A 20806-nucleotide genomic window follows, 5' to 3' on the forward strand; every position below is an offset into this window, starting at 1 on the left:
ATTAAGCGTTGTCTGGAGGGGATTGTGAATGATACTGGGTCTGAATGTGAAAAAGAGATTGATAGAAAGTGATATTATTCACTGAATATTTGGAAAAAATAGAGATAATGAACATAAATTTTTCTTAGAGATTTTTGAATATTTTTGGGATGACAACATTGATGCTTGAAGAAAGTAACATACAGATCTTGTAAGTTATATTAATAACTGTAGTAGTTTGTATCTGTATACAAAATTTGAGGTCTGTACAGTGCATAATAACAGAATAATTAATTTCCATAAAAGTGTCCTAAATGGTATGCTGGCTGTGATATTTCCATTTCAGTACATGCTTTAATTTCTTTTATAACCCCAACATGTAAAAATACAAAATTCATAGTTTACTTACCATTACAACACTTTCCCAAATCTCACGTATACTGAGAGTTATGTTTTGAATGTGCTAATTGAATTATCCACTTGACATAGTTCTTGTTATGCCTTGGGGAACATAGAACCTTAACGAAACACCACCATCCAGTCCACAGATAATTATTCCTTTTATTTCGTTCCATCTCTCAATCTTTCAGTGCTTCAGGGTGAACAGATTTTCACCATGTCTGTCTAGGTCTCTCTCTTTGCCTTCCTCCCCATGGATTCTGGTCTAATGCATCTCTCAATAGCTTCATTTCTCTTTCTCATTGTAGGTTTTATCAATTTCCATTTACACCACTTTTAACTGTATGGACACCTTGATTTTGGTCTCCTGCCCTTTTTCTAAAGTTCTTGGATTTTAACAATTTCTGGCCAGTGTATGTTCAAGTATGGCAAGTAAGACTTCACCCTGCCTTGGTCTGTTTGTTGCACATGCACAGTGAGTGTAGACTGAAGGTGCCTGTGTTGCTTGTCATTGTAACGACACTTGTTGCTTGTCAATTTTGTCCGAAAGCTCCCCCAAGCATAATAAGGGTCTACAATCTAGATTTGATTTTCTTCTTTTTTTTTTTTTTTGTTACTTTCCATGTTTTGGACCCAGATAACAACCCAGACTTAGCATTACTTCTTAAATATTTTACTATTTTTCTCACTAGAGCCTCACGCCTTGCTTTTCAAATCCCCTGTAAAACATCTTGTGGACCACATCTTCGATAATCTCTTCACCAATACTCAACTTGATGGTGTTGATCCTCAGCATATTAGTCTTCCTCGAGTAGATCACAAGATCTATTTTCTTTGCTTTCTATATCAGATCTTCTAGTTTTGTTTACATATAAGCATGTGCCCGAGAGAGGAGAGAGAAATTTTGTGCCATCATCTGATAAAATGGAGATATTAATATCGTGTATTAATGTAATTTTTTATGGAAAACATGAAATTTTATTCACTATTATAACACCAAAATGTCAGGCCTAGGTTTGATTTCCAGTTGAGATTCCAAAAATTTCTGGAAATCAAAAAATTCTGTAATTTGGATAAAGAATCTTAAAAATGGGAAAAATTCCAAAGTTAGAAATCTGGGAAATTGAAATTTACAAAAGTTTCAGAAATCTGAATTTATTTTAATAGAGAGAATTATTCAATTTAATATGAAAAACTGTATCTGATATCAGGTGCCATTTGTATTATCTGGGTTTTTTTTTGTTTTTTTTTAAGAAACTACATGGAATTCTATACTTTTTGATGATTGTATTTTGCTAAGTGAACTTGTACTTACACTTCCCAATCTCTCTCAAATTATGGAATATTAGGAATTGCAGATTTTTCTGAATTCTGGAATTTATCTAGTTTCCCAGAATTTATAGCCATTAAATGAGCACTATTACAATTTTATTAGTATTGTACGATTCCTGAGCATATGTGAAATGTCTTCTACAACTGAAATACTTAAATTTGCAATATGTTAAAAACATTCTTGATTATGTTGATGGTGGGAATTTTGTTTGTCTTTACCATTTTATGCAGATTTCCTTTGTGACATAACCCTGTCTTCCTTTTGTGTTTGTATTTTTCTGTGTAAAAATGAAGGATTGTGCATGGTTTATTTACCATTTTTACTGATTGTAGCTTCTGGTCATGTTAGGTTTTTTTTTAAGTACGCTTTATGCACAGGAAGGCTAATTGGGACTGGACCTACAGTTTAAAGGATAATCCGAACCACTATGTTCTTCCATTGAGTGTTAAACATGTGGTCCCTGATTACAAGGCAACAGACAATGTTACTACTATGTCATTGGGGAGGTGTGTTTGTTTTGTGGGCTTGTCTTGTTTAGTCTGTAGAGGTTATATGTAACTTTTTTTTGTTTGAAACATTTTTTGCATCTCCTTTTATTTTTTGTGTACCTAGTTTCAAGTCATCATATATTATAATATCACAGTTACAGTCATTTATACACAATAGTTTTTTCTCTTTCATGAATTCAATTACATTCTTTTGCAAAAGATAATCGGAGAAATATATAACAAAATAAGGTTTTGCACATTAAATTTAATAATGAACATTTCTCAGGTTGTAAAAAAATATACATTGTGGCATGTCTGTGTATGAAGAATGCAAGGTTAATATGCAATGTGTTTAACAGCATGATATGATTTGTAATATAATCTTGACTGTACAGAGTTGAAGCTTTTATGAAGATGAATTGTAGTGTAGATCACCCTTGAACTAATTTTGTTGTTGATGTTACAAGAAGGAGAACTGAAGTGGTCTGTTTAGGAAGTTTCAGGATTCTCGTGGATCTGGAAATCCTGGATTCCAGCAAAGTGAGGGAAATGAACTTAGGAACTAAAAGAGAGACGGAATGTTGTATGAAAAAAAACCTGGAAAATTGTAACAAATTATTTTGAAATTCACAACACTATTCTCCACTTGTTACCATTGGCATTTTCCATGCTTATGTATCACAGGTTTTTTGTAAATAATTGTTATTATTATTATTGTTGTTGTTATTATTATTATTATTACTATTATTTTGAACAATGGTGAATAAACTTGATTCATTTGTGACCAGCATCCAAAGTTGAAGATTGAACACTTATTAGTATGTTAAAGCATTATAGAATGGTCTGGAAAGTTAACTCAATATACCTGGGAAAGTCAGCTACGAAATGTGTGGGAATCTGGAATTTGGAACTAGAGGGAACAAAATGAAAAATGTCCCATCTACAGAATATGTCTAGAATCAAAATTTGAATTCTTAACATTCTTTCTTTCCTAAAGCTGATATTTCATGCCATGAGTCATCAGCATTGTAAAATTAACCAAGATGGTGGTCACTTTCTTTTTGCTATCCAAACTTTCGGATCAACCTCGAACCATCTTCAGGGCTAGTAAGGTTACCAGCATAACATAATAAAAAGTTGAAATAGTGTTAAAATTGTGTTACAAATTGTTACTAATATAAAAATCCTGATCTACTTCATAGGTGCAGATAATTGCAAGCCATTCTATCAACATGGTTTTTGATCAGTTATTTTTTAACAAATTTTAAGTTGATTTTATCCCTGGTTTAACTCTTCTCCATGTCTCGATGATAATATTTCCAGTTGTAGAGAAGGATCGAGGTTGATCCAAGAATTTGGACAACTAGTTTAATACAGTGGAACCTTGATTTTACGTTTTTCGGGAAACCAGGGTGAAAAAACTTAAGATGCAGGAAAATGTAAAATTGAGGAAAATTTTACAACATTTTTCTATGTTGGGACTATCAAGATTGAATGTATAATGCGGGAAATCATAAAATCCGGGAACGTAAAATCGGGGTTCCACTCTACACATGTTATGACTGTTGACTTGGATAATTTTACTTCATTCATTCTTTATTGAGATGACTTGTCACAGGCATCTTAAAGGTACATGTTCTAGAAATGTTGTTTCATTAAATTTTCAATGTAACTGTGCTCCGTTGCTTTTCCAGGTAGTTAATCCTGTGTCCATGGGGAAGACGAGAGGTAGACAGCAGTCGTTGAAAGATGGAGATTATTCCACTGACCCATCAGCAAAATGGAGTGATAAAGTGTTGAACCTACAGGTGAATAGAAATTTAGTGTAGGCCATATTGGTGGAAATTTGTTAAGCTTTTCAAGGAGTAATTGCTAATAACCTAGTGAGACATAATGTAGCAAGCTGTTACATTGCCAGTTGGAAACAGAAATGACATTGAGTTAGATTCCCATGGTGTAAAATTTGACAGTTTTTTTTAAACACAAGAAGTGTTGTTGTATGTGTTTGCATTTCAGGGCCAAGATGTATAAAGTATTCAAATGTTACTGTCTCTTCCCAGAAACTGCAGTTTTGGAGATTAATGAGGCTGTGGTGCCTGTATCTCCGCAGTCAATAGAAGTCTTGGTCTCTTGTCAAAACATAGTAACTGAGTGCCTTTCTAAAACCTTATATTGATATTGTAATCTCCCAGGGTTCTCACTGATCTAGGAAATCTCAAACAGCCAGGGAAATTAGACTGAAAAGTCATGGAGAAATCAGGTAAATCAGCCTGTGACAGAAAATTCACGGGAATCAACCTGCGACTAAGAACCATAGAAAAGTCAGGAAGTTTTATAAAAATGTTCAAAATTATTGGTGCCCTGAGCCCACCCAATGCTTTGTCCTGTTGTTGTTGTTACAATAATATTTGTTGTTATTTGTGGTGGATTTATTATTGAAATTGGTAAATAACAGATTAAAAAAATTGGCAAGGATGCACTGCTGACATGCATTAATGTCATGGTACGTGGAAGGGATAATTTATGAGCTTTTTTTGTGAATTTATGACTTAGTGTAACTTTGAGTTGGCACCCCTGTTCAAAATCCTGGGTAACAAATATTTAATGTGGTTGTTTTACATGCTGTGAATATGGAGTTTTCACATACAGTTGAACCTCGATTTTGTGCTCCAGGATTTTTCATTTTTCCTCCATTATACATTCAATCTTCATGGTTCTAACATAGCAAAATATGTTAAAATTTTCCCACATTTCAAGTTTTTTTCATCTTTGTGTCCTGAAAAATGTAAAATCGAGATCACACTGTATTTGCAACACCATGTTTTGCTACAGGATATATTCCTAAGTAAAAAGAAACTCAACTGAATCACCTATATGAATTAACTTACGTCAAACATAGCATAACTTATTTAAAAGTTATCATGACTCAGCTTGGATCTTTAGTAGTCCATGCCAGTGTTCTTCTGCTGAGCTACTGAACTAACCACTGGCCATGTCATAACTTCCACAACAGATTTCCATGTAAATTTATAATGGCCATTCCAGAAGGCCAGAGGTTGTCTTGGTATGGTGGTTGAGCCATGATTTATATCGAATAATGCACTGAAAACTGAGTTAAAGTGTGTTAAAATATTAAACAATCTCCTGAGCAGATTTGATCATACTTTTCACTCCCAGTAAAACATTGTTTAGTAACTGACTTTGGTTCAAATGGTGTCAGGTTTCATCCCCAAACTTTGTGTGTTGATCCAGCATCTTGAGGACAATTTGGGAACTACTTTCAAGCAGTATCATGCCAGAAAACTGGTCCCCAGGGGGGTGTGGCATCATGGAGTTTGGTAAAAGCATATGGGTAACATCAAAGTGCTAGTTCTTAATGTCACTGAAGTCACAAGTGTTTTTTGCTCGCTCTCTCCTCTCTCTTCCCCCCTCTCCCTTTATTCTTTCATGCTGTGATAGTTTACCGTACAGTGTTTTTGCAGGTGCATGGTGATGCAGCTTTCATCGGCCAGGGTGTGAATCAAGAAATGTTGGCCATGTCATCAGTTCCTCATTTCGAAGTAGGTGGATCGGTTCACCTCATTGTCAATAACCAATTGGGATTCACCACACCAGCCGACAGAGGACGTTCTTCCAGATACTGCTCAGACCTAGCCAAAATGATTTCTGTGCCTGTGATTCATGTGAATGGTGACTTTCCTGAGGTAAGAGGAACACATATCAAAATATCGATATATTTTTTTCTGAATTAGAATTTGATAAATACAGAGTGTTGCATGAAACACCATACAATTTATGTATAATTCAAATATTCCTCAGAAGACTGGTACAGAATTGGTATAGGATTAATCACCATAGTCTGGAAACACTAATGAACATTTTATTTGATTTGATTTATTTGATTTTACTGCTGAAAAACAGCATACATGCCTAATACAGCAGTTTGTGATAACATATGACATATACACAATATTACAATTAAAAGGGAAAAAAATTAAAATGTGTACTACATGAAAAAATATAGTGAGAATTCTGGCTGATTTACTGTGGTGATTAATTCTGTATCAGTCTTCTGAACAATTTTTCAGTTACACATAAAACAAATGGTATGACATTTTGTTCACCACCCTGTAGTAGAGCTGAAAGTAGACACCAGTATATTGTCATTTGATTCTGTCTTTGATGTTAAAGAAAGTAAAATAAAGAAATTATATAAGACGTAAGCAAGTTACTACAAACTCGCTTACGTCTTTTATTATCAACCGCGTTGTTTATTCCCCTCAACATAAAAGAAATTATATTTGCAACAGAAGTGATGTCTAGTGAACCAGCCTAAAAGTGTCATAAATTTATGCATCCACTATGTATAAACCTGCCATACTTTTCAAAATTCACAATTTATTTTTCATGTTTTGGGAATAAAAGATGATGTGGTAATATAATAAATACACATAAGCAAATTACTAACTTTATCCACGAGACTTACATTTAATGGTCGTATTAATTTCAGTGACTTCTGTCACCATCCACTTGTAAACTTGTTGCTTTTAGAACCATTAAAAGTAAGTCTTGCAGATAAAGTTAGTAATTTGTTTACATGTATTCATTTCATAATTTATATTGTTAATCGATAGACTAAGTCAAAAGCAAACAGATTTTTGTGAATGGTGGTAATGAGCCACCACAGATATGCTAATCGATTGGATTTTTTTCAAGTTACAGTGGTATTGTATATTTGTATAACAAATTAATTTTAATCATTTTTGGGTTATGAAATATACAAAGTGTTATTTTTCATAAGTATTCAACATTGTGAACAGATATTGCTGATTTTCTGTAATATATATTTTAAAATATTTTTACAGGAGGTAGTAAAAGCAACCAAAATAGCTTTTGATTACCAAAGAACATTCCGCAAGGATGTGTTTGTGGATTTAAATTGCTTTAGAAAATGGGGACATAATGAGCTAGATGATCCTACATTCACCAATCCAGCAGTATACAGCATCATCAATACAAGAAAGTAAGAATCATCACTGTTATTTAATTAATGCACATACACTTTACACAAGAATAATTCAAATTCTGTACAACTAGGAACATTGATTTTTTTTGTGCTTTTATTTTTCTCAAAATTCACATTTCATTTTTAGCACACTTTTCAGTCAATGATACGTAGCATTATACCTTCATAGTGTTTTAAAACTAGTATTTTAATTTGTATGTCACATGGCAGTCCAACTTGTTTGAATCGCTAAAGTAGCAGTACCATGTTTTCAATATTACCAATAGTTTAATAGACTTACGTAGCCACAAGACTATTGAGAATGTCTAGACAACAATGAAAGCAAAACACACGAAGATTCACATGAATGCTCTAGAAGGAATTCTAAGCAGATGTAATTATTCAGATTTTGGAATATCATAACGGTTTTTCAAAAGGAGAGGAAAATTTGAAAGCAGCTGCCCTGGTGCCAGCCAAAGGCCCAGCTGAGCCTTAATGTCAAAAATGTAGTCTGTCTGTCCCACATGTGACAATGGAATGACTCTCTTCTATCAGCAAATACTCTACAAAGCACATATTCAATTCTTTATTTCACATTTTGTATATACATAATTTCACATTATTTCATGACCAAATGTGCTTTTAAATTCTTTCACAGGCTTTCAAATAACTTAAAGGGAATCTAGCATTGAGTAAGATCACACTTCAGGTTGCCATCAGAAACTGTTTTCATGCAAGTCCCTAATTGTAGTAGAGCAAGAATATGGGGTAAACCATCGTCATGGAATATTTTTTTTTTTTAAAAAAGCAATGTGTTTCATGTAAACTTTGCATTATATGTGATCATATTTAGGGCTTTGCTCTGAAAACTAGGTCTGCTGAGTTTATGTAGAAATGTTTTAATTTGCTCTTCTATGATGTATTGTTTTTTCCCCTAGGAGTGTTCCTGATACATATGCTGAAGAGCTTCTATCAAAGAATATTGTCACACAGGAAGAAGTCAATGAAATTAAATCAAGTCATTCTGCATGGCTCAATCAGCACTTAAAAGAAGCCGAAACCTATGTTCCCAAGGTACGTAAAATTTGTGTTGTTGCCCGTGAATGTAAGGACTGTGTAGTACACATATAAGATACCAGAGGAAGAAGAGGAGTCTGCACCGGAAGATTCATCCCGAAGGAGAAACTTCAGAGTGTCCACTGGGAGACGAGGAGCCGCCGCCAGGAGAGGGTTACACCTGTCCAATCAGCCTAGAGAGAGCCATGAAGGTTGCCCGGAGAGAAGTCGTCGAAGATGAAAATGACCTAAAAACCATCTCTAGGGATAAAATAATACAATAATTACAATAATAATACAATAATACAATTAATAACGAAAAAAAAACTTTAAACGTAATATCAGAACCCCACATTAAATCGTGACTAAAGTTTCTTTAATAATACATCCAAGATGAGGGACCATAAACTCTTTGAAATTTAACTTGAAAATTGCTAGACTTGGAATCTGCTGGAATCCAGTAGGCACCAAAGAGACTTAATATAAAAGGAAATTTCGAACAAACAAATTAAATTAAAATTAATTTTTTAACAATGTAAGTGTAGTAAAAACCATGAACATACATTTATATACTTATTATTAATTAATATATTCTAATATAAAAGTTTGTCTATCTTTTCCCTTTTTTAATTTTTTTATTATTATTATTATCAAGTCTACATATAATTATTTGCGTATTTTATGTCATATTTATTTATCTATTACATATCTAACAATTACAGTTTCCGCATAATTAGCATGCTATCAAAACTTAGTACCCTGTATTACTGATTCACGTTAAATTGTGCGGCTGTGATTTCATTCTGAGATCTCATAGCAGCCTCAGTCTGCACGGACATTGAATCTCGAACGGCCACTGTCGCTCGCGTGGAATGCAGAGTCAGCTTCATGTCGCATAACCAAGTTGACACGGAGTGCTGACGCCGGTATCTTATCGGGCGTGTGTCCTCAACACATAAATGCAACAACGGCGAGATAAATAAGAAACTACAAAACCTCTTACAGTAAGTGTATATTAGGAATCGACATCCACTAAATTAATGAACTAGCCCAGTATTTTAGTGCATTTAACTTCCTTCCAAATAGCAAATTCTCCCCACACACTACAATAAAGCCTGATCTGGAAACCAGACAGGGAACTTGCGTCCGTGCAGACTAATCCAAGCAATCATTCACCCCAATCTAAACTCTCACCCCATCATACTCTCCCCTCAAGCTTAAAACAGTTCTGGATACCAGAATGTTTGTCCCTCCTGTACATAGCTTTTCCTATAGTACTATCTATACGATAACTAAAACTAACCAATAAACTAACATAAACTAATCCATAACTACTATTAACAAGTTTAATTAATTACCAATCAAACAAATGCACAGTAAATTTACAAGAAATCTTTAAGACTTGTTCCGGTCACCAGAACGGTCTATTAAAATAATACAAACTAAAAATTATTAAATGTAGCTATGTATAGAATCTCCATGTATTTTATTTTATTTTTTTGTACTTGTATTTTATGTATGAAAATAAAGACGAGAAGAAGTAGGATAAAAAGGTGGGGGAACCGTTTAAATTCAGGAAACCGACGTCCTGGTTTATTTAAAGGTACCAGGAAATTAAGAGCATACCCTCTAAAGTATGCGGGTGGAGGCAGGCTACTTCGGGAGGTTTCCCCCCTTTAGATATGTATATGTGTTTCAAGAAGTATTATTTTATACTCACTCAATATGTTCTGCACTATTGTCTGTTTCATGTTCTAATTACGTATTGTATCATGATTCATTCCATGAACTAGTGTATCTTGTATACCAATTAAATTCAGAAGGAAAAGCTTTGTAATGAGATGTAGTGAAAATGTAGTGATCCAATGAAATGTATGATAAAGTTATGAATGTATACATTCTAAAGGTCAATAAATATTTAGTACACATATAAAAAAAGCTTAGCATCACAAGTAAGTAGGTGTGAAGGGAATGTTTAAAATGAATGAAAACGAGCTTTCAGATTTTGTCTACACAAATGTGCACATCTATTGGAAACAAGGCACAATCAAGGAGCAGTGATGTAACAGATCTGTGGACCTTTCAGTCAGAAAGCAGGGTAAAAGGTAAAGACTGTTTGCACCCACATGAAGTAAAGGTTTCCAATTTTTTAAAATTTTTATTATTATTATGATTATTATTATTAACATTTCTTTCTAAGTTACAATTAGCACTGACAATCAATTTCACTTTGTCAGATGAAGCCATGTGCTGTGTTTCTATTACATATCTTCCAAACTTGATTTTTTTTCTCTATTTTTAATGTTTCTAAAATGTTACCAAAATTCATTCTCTTAATTTATTTTTATGACATAGGCACAACACTTGAAGAAACAATGGACAGGTTTCGTGCAGGCTCCAGCAGCACTAACTCTTTGGGACACAGGCCTTGATAACCAGCTGCTCACATACATTGGAAGAAAATCTGTGGAATACCCTCAGAACTTCGTAAGTATGTGAACCGTGCATACAGTACCTTGATCATAGTCAGATAATATACCACATTCATCTCACAGTTGCCTTAAATGTTCTTGGATTTATCCATAAGGTAACTAGAATAATAAAAATTGCTGAAATTAACCATAAAATACACTTTTGCCACACTGTATTGCAATAAGAAAATTAATGAAGGTACTTACATATGGTTTTGTCCCAAAATTTTGACATTTTAATCAAATCATATTTTCAGAACCTTCCTCGCTAGTTTTCCTACTATTTTAAAACATTAAAAATGTGTCAGCAAATTGGTTGAAACTAGGGCTGAGTGGGATAGAAGCATAAACATTTGGGGACAAGAATTACATGTAAGTACTTTTTACCAAATTTGGAGGGAAGCACGACAAAGACCACTCTATGAGGATATGTAATGCTTGTGCTGCAACTTTTAAAAATAAAACTGAAATTAAGCCATTGGGCCTTTACCCCCCTGGACCCTTCATTGTGGGATGTTACTTAAAATGTTGCTTTTTACTCATTCTTACATTTATAATATATATTGTTACAGCCTTTTATCTTCAATTTTTCCCATAGTAACAAAAGGTAAAAAGGGCTTTTTCAAACGGTGCTTGTTAATAATAGTAACAATCGATGTATTGTTTTGTAATTCGAGTATATTATACCTCTAGACATAAACTAATGAACACAGAACTGAAATAAAGTGTATAGTTTTCAAGAAATGACACGTTCATTGCAGCCGTGTGATACCATTTACATGCTAAAAATATGTCACAGTGTTCAATAATTCATTTATCTGTGATTGACATTTTCCTGTTCAAGGTATGTATGTAGAAAGTAATAGAATATGTAATTACATACTAATCCGGGCTCTAGTAATAAGACACAGAGGAACTTTTCCCCACCTGCAAGCCACTCTTGACTCCCTCTCCTTCTCTTTAGCTTGTTTGTAATGTTTGCAACAGGCTGGGAAGTGTGGTGCCAGTGACTTGTCTGACAGCTTGAAAGATATCAGTTTCCGATCTGCTTTAGGAAGATACAACTTGCCCAATGCAATGCAAAGAACAAAAGCAGGTTTATTTAGCACAGGCCAATCTGCTTCAAGGGTGCATTGCCCCTCCCCTTCTCTCCAATGCAAGTCTAGTTCCGTGGTTGCAGCTGATAATCAACACCTCTTTTTCCCTCTCATTCTTGTATGAAGAACACAACAAGACTGATTTTGCCTCATCGTGTCACTTTGTGTATCATTTTGTTGCATTGCATTGCATTGTGACTTGTGTTACATCGCATCGTGACTCGTCGTGTTGCATTGCATCATAACTAGTGTCAGATCAGGTGTCTGGCTGGCCTATTATTGGAAGTCATTGGGATCGCTGCAACCCAGATGTGTCCGTGACTGTGCTTATATTTCAAGTTGTTCAGGATATTTATAAATATAAATACACAACCATACCATTAAAACTACATCAGAGTTTTACTTAAAGTTAGGAAAGCACCTAGATTAAATTTTTGGCACTCCTGATAAAATGTAGATATAAAATATATCAATACCAGTAACAAATATTCTACCAATGCAAATGTTTCAGGAAGTACCCCGAATGATGTGTTTGCCTCCTTTAATGTATGGAGTCTGACAACTGATAGATTTCTTAGAAAAAATAACTTGCTTGTATTTGGACATTTACTTCACAATACTTGGGTATATGAATTATACCTTATTAATCTTAAAAATTATAACAAATGGTCAAAAGTTTTAGTTACAGGATATTTATAGAAATATCAGATCGATAAAATTGTTGATCATTTTACAGATAAACTGATCTATCGGTATCAGCTGATACCGATAGAATTATTATGCATCTGCTCCATCGCTATTTACTAGGGATGGGCCGATATGAAATTTTGGCCGATACCGATAAAGTACCGATATAAAATTTGCCAATACCGTTAACCGATATTCTACAGATCGGATATAAAATGAGAAATGGTCCTTGAAGAACCTGAAAGCTTTATCCATTATCCATAAAAAATACCACAAAATGGCAGAATTTTGCACTACATTATCAGATATTTTTTGATATATCGGATCAGTAAAAAAATCGGTAATTTTGCCAATATACCGATACATCGATATGCCTATATTAGCCGATACCGATAGAGTACCGATTAATCGGTCCCATCCCTACTATTTACTATTTCAATATCAAAATTTAAAAATGAGACAGTATTTTTGTTTGTGCATTTTAGTTTGTTTTATTTTTGTGTTTTACAGAATATTCATCCACATCTTCAGAAAATACATGTAAATGCAAGATTAAATAAACTAGCTGATGGTTCAAAAATAGATTGGTCAACTGCAGAGTCTTTGGCAATAGGATCACTCCTATATCAAGGTAATTTGTTTTTCGTGTGTGCTTAAATACACAACTGACTGTATGTGCCAGTATTTTATTATTACAAGGTGCATTCAATAAATAACCTTAAGGCCGTACTAAAGGCAATTTTGTGGTAATTTTTCGATAACAGATGGCAGCACCGTTTGCCATGGCAACCGAGGGCCATGTTGCCAGATCCTCGCGTAATCAAGGTAGATACATACAGGTTGGTCGATTAGGGTACTCCTTGATAGGATATTACGTCACGTTGGTTAGCAGATTTTATTGAAAAATCTAAGTAGATGTGGAGCAACGTAATTGTTTATCATGAGATTTTAGTTGTATGTTCTTATTGAAACAAAAAATACAAAAATTTATGAGCAATGCAAGATAGTAATAGTCGTAATAGTAATATAAAATCCCTTGTATTGTATTATGTATTTCTTTTAATATTTCGAAAGCAGAATAGAACATACAAAGATAGCTGTAGTTAATTCAAACACGAAATGCATAAAGTAAGAAGAGTAATTGAAATAATTGAAAACATTTTGCAATTACGTTTGAAGCGAATGCTGCATTGACTGTAGAATTCACTTTATATGACAGTACTTGAACATATTTATATCTTTTATCGGTGACGTTAGCAGATTTTCTTCATAAATTTGCAGAATTTCAGTGAACATCTTGTAAATATTTATAAATATTAGCGCTCTCTAACGATCCTCAATCTTTTATCCTTCAAGAGAATAAACATGTAATTCTGCACCCTTATGTTTACTGAGTTTTAATATCGCGATTTTGAAAGAAAAATGTCAGAAGAATCCTGGATACACAATAGAAGACATATTTGTTATTTTTATAATAGTTCAATATTAAATACAGTTTTGTAGCGCATCTAATTTATTTGCATGTCATGTCACCACACAATGTCCTGTTTCATAGTTCTTTACGGATTTGGTCTATTCTGGTTTTCAGTTCTGCAGCTGATGTAGAATCTTTGGAATATCAGTAACATTTTCAAGTAACGGTAACTGTAAACTACTTACGTTATGAAATTAGTAATTGTAACTCAGTTATTTTTCCACCAAACTAGTAAGTTGTACAATTACTCTACTGCATGGAAAGAAATATTAACTTAAACCAAATGTTTTCATCAAAGAATGGGTAAATTGACGATTATTAAAGCCGGCCCCCATGGCGGAGTGGTTAGCACATCGCGCTACGACGCCAGGTGTCCCGGGTTCGAATCCTGGCCTGGGCATGGATGTTCGTGAGTGTCCATTCATCAATTTCATCATTTCCACTCATCTCCATCATCGTAAACTAGCCAAAAGTGACACAAAAAGCGAAGTAAAATAAAGCAAATCAATCAATAATCTATTGATGATTATTAAAATCTCGAGACCATGAGGACAATTTTGTATCTTTTTTCGTCAAGAACCAGGATGTATCCCAAGTTTATTTGTATTAGAACACTTACCATATAAGACTACATACATAATCTCCAACAATCCTCATGGACAGTAATTTTATAGTTCAACAAAAATTCTAAAAAATATTTGGTTTTCTCAACAAAATGAAATGAAATGTTAATCGTCATTGCTTTGTAACAGACGTTTACTGTGAATTTTATTGCCTCAATGTTTGTACATGAAATGTAAGGAATAAGTTATAATTTCTATATAAATTTTTAGTGGTCATCGGTGGTGAAAAGGACATCGTGCTGCAACTCATGATCCGAACAACGTCTTACGAGATGAAACAAATCTAGAGTAAAGTAATTGTAATAATAACTATGTCAAGTACTTTCTAAAGAACAGTAATAACAGTAATTATATGCGAATTACTTTCTCAAGTGATTAACTCGGAGTTACTTTTAAAGAGTAACTATTCAAACACTGCTGATATATCATCGAGTTAAGCAACATATTAGTATGAATTGCGAGGGAAGTTGAGCCTCCCCCTTGGCAAAGTGGTAACGTAATCGCCTTGTAATACAGGAGTCCCAGGTTCGATAGACGGTGAGTGTACAGTGATCGTCAAATAAAAATGGGACAACTAGATCCTGAAAGTCTCCCTTCTCTGCAATGCATCTTGTGTGTTGTCTAAATCTACGGCGATGAGTGAATTGTAATAGCAAATTTTCAATGGCAAGTTCTGTCACTGCCGTTGAGTTAGGCAACACTCATAACGCATTGCAGGGACGCAGGTATTTCAAAATATAGGTGTCCCATTTTTATTCCCGGTGAATGTATATAGTGGTTTTGATCCCATTTTAAACTCTAGGCCCAGTCCCAATTAGCCTTTCTTTGTATAAAGATTTAAAAAACGTATTTCGAGGGAAGATACAATACAGTAATAAATACCATTAGAATAGAAGTTCAATAGCTTACAAAATAATTGTTTACAGGGACTACTAAAACTAGATTTTCGGGATATATAAAATCATATTTACGTTGTTGTTTCAATGCATATTTATTATTTTTCTTTATCGTACCCTGCAAAACATTATTGCGTTCTCTGAGAGCAGTGTTGGCGATTGGATTCCAAAACTGGGAGAGGGCAAGGACACTTTAATTTCCATTGGTAGATGAGGTTTTGTATAGTATTGGGGTAAAAGTGGGGGCCATCTGACCCTCCCCCTAATTGCCGCCACTGTCTGAGAGATATGCTTCATATATGCAAATCATCATCGTATTCAGGAAGAAATTTATTTCCTTAGAATTTTTGAAAATACCTCTAAAAATTTAAACTTGCAAGAATATCAATGAATGCGTACCAATGCTGGACAGACAAGGCAAGTAAGTCACACCCCTGGCACTGTTTTTTCTCTCCTGTTTCCACTAATATACAATTTACAATTGATGACCACTTGCTATCAGATATTATTAAGGCTTGAAACATAATTTCTTGAGCATATTTTGGACTCTTGATTTCTAGTAAATCATCACCATTCAATCAAGTGTCTACGCTAGCAAGCAAAAATGTATGTACTCTTCCATGTAAAGTTCAAACAGTCCACTTTGTTGATTTACAGTATATTCCGTAGAAGCTTATACACCAACTGCCATTGTCGGTCAACCCTATTGTCCTTTTGTACAAATTTCAATAGTGCTCTTTACTATGGGTAGAAGACACTTCGATTAGTTTCTCAAATGCTCATCTGCAAAAAGAACAAATAAAAATAGTTTTAACATCGTATATGAGACAATGAACTTACAAAACATGTTTAAAAAATATTGATATTACATTGTTACAACCTTAGACAAGTTGAGTTAATAATGTAACTTACAGATGTTGAGTAAATGGATTTGAAAATAATGGATCCAATTGGCACTATAATGCTTAACGATATCGTCCAGTTTGGTTCACGATATGAGCTCACTTCAATGATCTAACTTTATAATGAATGTTAAATATGATGAACCTAAAACAGAAAAATGGGCAAAATAATTGTTAGAAATATTTTCATAGTAGAGTGATAATTGCAACGCTGTATGGAGTGAGGTTCCTCCAGGTTCGAATCCTGGTTTCGTGTATGTATTTAATCATTATATTTGTTCCAATCATCCATTTTATCAAATCATTATTCATCATCATTGTTCCAAGGATCAGAAGTTGGAGGTAAAATAACAGAAATACATTATGAAATGGAAATTCAGTTCCTACTATATTTTTATTTGAATTATTATAGTAGACCAGCCAAGAAGCAAAAAAGCTTAAAAAAAACTTTTATCTGCATGGAATGTTAATAATAGGCATCCATCAAAAATCAATCAGTCATAGGTCTGAGAGAAAAACTAGTCAAGCTTCAAACTCACTAGTAGCCTATTTGAAGTAAACGATTTAGTACAAACGGCTACTGAAATCCAATCTGATATTGAACCAAATATACGTAGCATAATCAGGACAAATTATGATTTGTATGAAGCTCTGTGTCATCCACAATTAAATTATTGCCCTTGTACTTGCAAGTATGGGAACATTTATCTATACCGGTACTCATTTTGAAATTCTCAGTAAACATACAGACTTGTGTTCGATAGACGGTAAGATTTTAGTCTCATAACTGTTAGGGTGTACTTTTACATTTTAAATATATACAGCATCAAGTTATTGGATGAAATGCACTCTCATTATGAGCCGTCCTAAATTATAAAAGGACAAGAAAACAGAAGAGCTTCATACAGTTTACAAAACCGGTTTTCTGACGTGTTTCTGTAAAGGAAGATAACAGAACTGTGTCCGAAACTTGCAACATTCAGGGATCTCACATTACATCTATTCGAATCAAACCTAACTTAGCCTGACCTACTTAATACATCTGAATATTTGCGAGCTGCTTCAAAAATAAAAAGAGACAAACTCTTGTAGAAAATAGGTCAGCAAGTACTCGTTTCAACCACGTACAAGGGAATAGTAAAAAACATTTGAACAAACTACTGATTTGTAATAAACATTCCGATGTTGTACATGTGAATAGCACGAGTTTCGTAGGTTTGGAAATTAACTTACAGGAATGAAAATAGAGCATTTTATGCAATATTGATTTAATGATATCAGATATAATCTATATTAAGCTACGTATATTTTATGCTATAGTAATGATCTCAAAACTGTAGTTATTAGGATTATGCCTAACGTAAAATATAACATTCTATTCTGATTTTACATTTACAAAGAATTATCAACTTCGTTTGGAAGTTAAAAAAGTCATGCAGTGTCAAGCGATATTCTCACCGATATTACATCAGAAGATATTTCTTCAACATGTAAATAAATTATACATTTTGCCTATATTTCAAACATTTTGCTTTTGATGGATAATATTAAGCAACAAGCAATTAAATATTAAGACTTACTTTCGAGCTTGTTCAGATTTTTAACATCCTCCGTGGAATATTTGTTCCCTTGTTCTCGTATCTGTACGGAATTCGATATCCTCTGGTAGCTAGGTTTGATTTTCATTCTTTCAAGAACTTGCACTTGCATTGATCATATCGTTAGACAACACGGAATGAAATATTGGCAACAGTGTATGCTAAATCTGCACCACGGAGTATATTGCGACGAAACGCCACTTCAAAAGTTTTAATGATAGGCACTACTCTCTGAAGGTACGAAATGTTTTCATTTTTTCACATAGTATTTCAGATGCTTGCCGGAAGAACATGTGATCTTTGTTTCACCACGAAATCTTCCATACTAGTCATAAAAGAAAGAAAATGCACCGGTATTAACAAAACTACCACTTCAGCGCCATCTGTACGCAGCAGTTTGAACATGACGGAGACCTTATATTTTCTGTTATTTGCTTAAATCCCTTCAATCGTAACAAAATTATAAGGTTCACATGTTCTAGTAAATAAAACAATCTTTTATATCGGAAAATTTCTTCCTTACCGAATCTATATTAGTTGTACGGTTACCCTTAGAAATTCGGGTCTATGCTTTAGCATGGCTTTAGAACCCCCTTAAAAGTAGTATAAAAAAATCTAAAATCCGACCGTGATTGTTATATGTTTGTTATTTTGTGAAGACATCTGTAAGCTATTCATAGCTGGAGCTGGCACGCCCGCCTCGTGCACGGGATGCTGGCAAACATTACACAAGATGGCAGCACCCTTACAGGAGTGCTCCAAGCTGGAGCAGCTAAGTGTTGTGAGATTTTTGTTTAGTGAAGGCATGAAACTGATAGAAATTCTTCATCTCCCAGACCGAAGAAAGTACGTGCTCAACGGAGTGCCGGAAAGGTCATGTTAACTTTGTTTTGGGACCACAAGGGGCCAATTCTTGAACATTACCTGCCCAGAGGTCATAATGTAAACAGTACCACCTACTCCAACCTTTTGCATGATAAATTGAAACCAGCCATTCTGCAGAGACGACGTGCTCTGGTGTTCACTGGTGTGCTTTTGCTCTATGACAATGCGAGATCACACACTGCCAGTGTCATATTGTCTACCATCGAGTACCTAAAGTTTGAGTGCTTACCACACCCTCCATATTTGCCCGATCTCTCACCTTCCGATTTCCACACCTTTGGCCCACTGAAAGATTAACTAAGTGGATCGAGGTTCCAGAACAACGACGAAGTCCAGTTAGCGGTGCATGAGTGCTAACGCACGCGTCCAAAAGAATTTTTTTCCTGTGGAATCAGTGCCCTTATCAAGGGCTTGCGTAGGTGCATTGAACTAGGGGGCGACTATGTTGAAACATAGTACTGTTGTTCTTTTGGTGCTTGTAATAAATATTTGTTACAACATATTTCCAGTTATATATTGATTGAGCCTTGTAATTAAGCAAGACAGCACTTAGCATTGTTTGTTATTTTGAAATTGCCAGTGAGCAAATAAACTTTTGCTTTTAGGAAGGGGAGAGAATATTAGGGGAAGATATCATTCATTGCTGTTTGTACACAAAAAGAATAACAACAACAATCGCCACAGATAAACCTTGAAATAACGTTGAAATTATACATTCATTTCCACCCACAAATGTGGAAATGAATGTATCATTTGCTCTACTGCCTGCTGTACTGAAATGCTCATTTTTCAGGAATTGTCCTATGATTTTTTTCCATTAAATTTATTACATATTAATTGGTTTTTAGACAGCAATAACAAATACTTAAAATATTATTAGGTTATTTTTTATACATAAGTGGAACACACTCATTTTCACAGTAGTTGGATGCTTGTCATCAATTGTTAGATGACATTTGAAAGCATGCTGTGATACTTGTATCATAAGTAAGTTTACATGTCAAAGTCTGATGGAAATGTAATTATTTATGGGGGAATAAAATAGGGATGAAAATGTCTCTTTGATGCTACGTATACTTGGATTTACAGGGTGGTCATAAAATGTTGAACCATTGGAAGAACTATCGAACAGCATATTTCCTTAGCGGCACCCGTGGCGGAGTGGTTAGCATATCGTGCTACGACACCAGGGGTCTCGGGTTCGAATCCTGGCATAGAGATGGATGTTTGTGAGTGTCCATTCATCAATTTCATCACATCATCACTCATCCCCATCTTCGCAAATTAGCCAAAAGTGGCACAAAAAGTGAAGTAAAATAAAGCAAATCAATTAATCAATCAATGAAAGCACATTTCCATGCCTTCATGTCTGCCACTAGTCTCGACCCACTTCAATTGTTTCAACATGTTTCCTTATGGTCTCTTAAAAAGTGTGAGATTCGAGAACAGCCATTGCAGTGGTTATCTTGGAGATAATCCAGATCCTGGACTTTCACAGGATACATCACAAATTTCTCCACATGACAAAGATGATGTCCATCCCTCTTGTCCACAAAGATGAAATTTCTTCACTCAGTCATCTTTTGTCAGAGATATAGCTCAACTGTAATCGAGAAGCAATACTGTCATTGTTTACAGGCTTTATGGCTACCTTATGGGAGGAATTCTGGCACCCCCCCTCCCTACCATACCACCACCACCACCACCACCACCATCTCCATGAACTGATATCCTGCCCAGTAATATTTGAGCAAGTATCACTTCTCAATTGGTTATGACAACAGAGACTATAGTACCTTGGTTTTTCACAAAGATATTTAATCTGAATCCAAACTTCTTTCCCAGAATGTTAGTGATGCATCACATTATGTGTATATAGGGGTAGGTTATGTGTGTGTGTACTCAACCTCACA

General features: G+C 34.5%; 1 protein-coding gene across 1 annotated transcript in view; it reads left to right on the forward strand.

Moving 5' to 3' along the window:
- The window catches only part of LOC145985143 (2-oxoadipate dehydrogenase complex component E1), a 66671-nt gene that overhangs the window by 24393 nt on the left and 21472 nt on the right, over window positions 1-20806 (forward strand). Inside the window, exons 7-12 of the mRNA XM_083118806.1 lie at window positions 3894-4007; window positions 5682-5903; window positions 7065-7222; window positions 8143-8278; window positions 10616-10747; window positions 13026-13146. Coding sequence (XP_082974932.1) covers window positions 3894-4007; window positions 5682-5903; window positions 7065-7222; window positions 8143-8278; window positions 10616-10747; window positions 13026-13146 — 883 coding nt within the window. The remainder of the gene's footprint in view (window positions 1-3893; window positions 4008-5681; window positions 5904-7064; window positions 7223-8142; window positions 8279-10615; window positions 10748-13025; window positions 13147-20806) is intronic.

Source organism: Lepisma saccharinum, chromosome 3 (genome assembly GCF_977018435.1).
Source record: "Lepisma saccharinum chromosome 3, izLepSacc3.1, whole genome shotgun sequence".
Lineage (NCBI taxonomy): Eukaryota > Metazoa > Arthropoda > Insecta > Zygentoma > Lepismatidae > Lepisma > Lepisma saccharinum.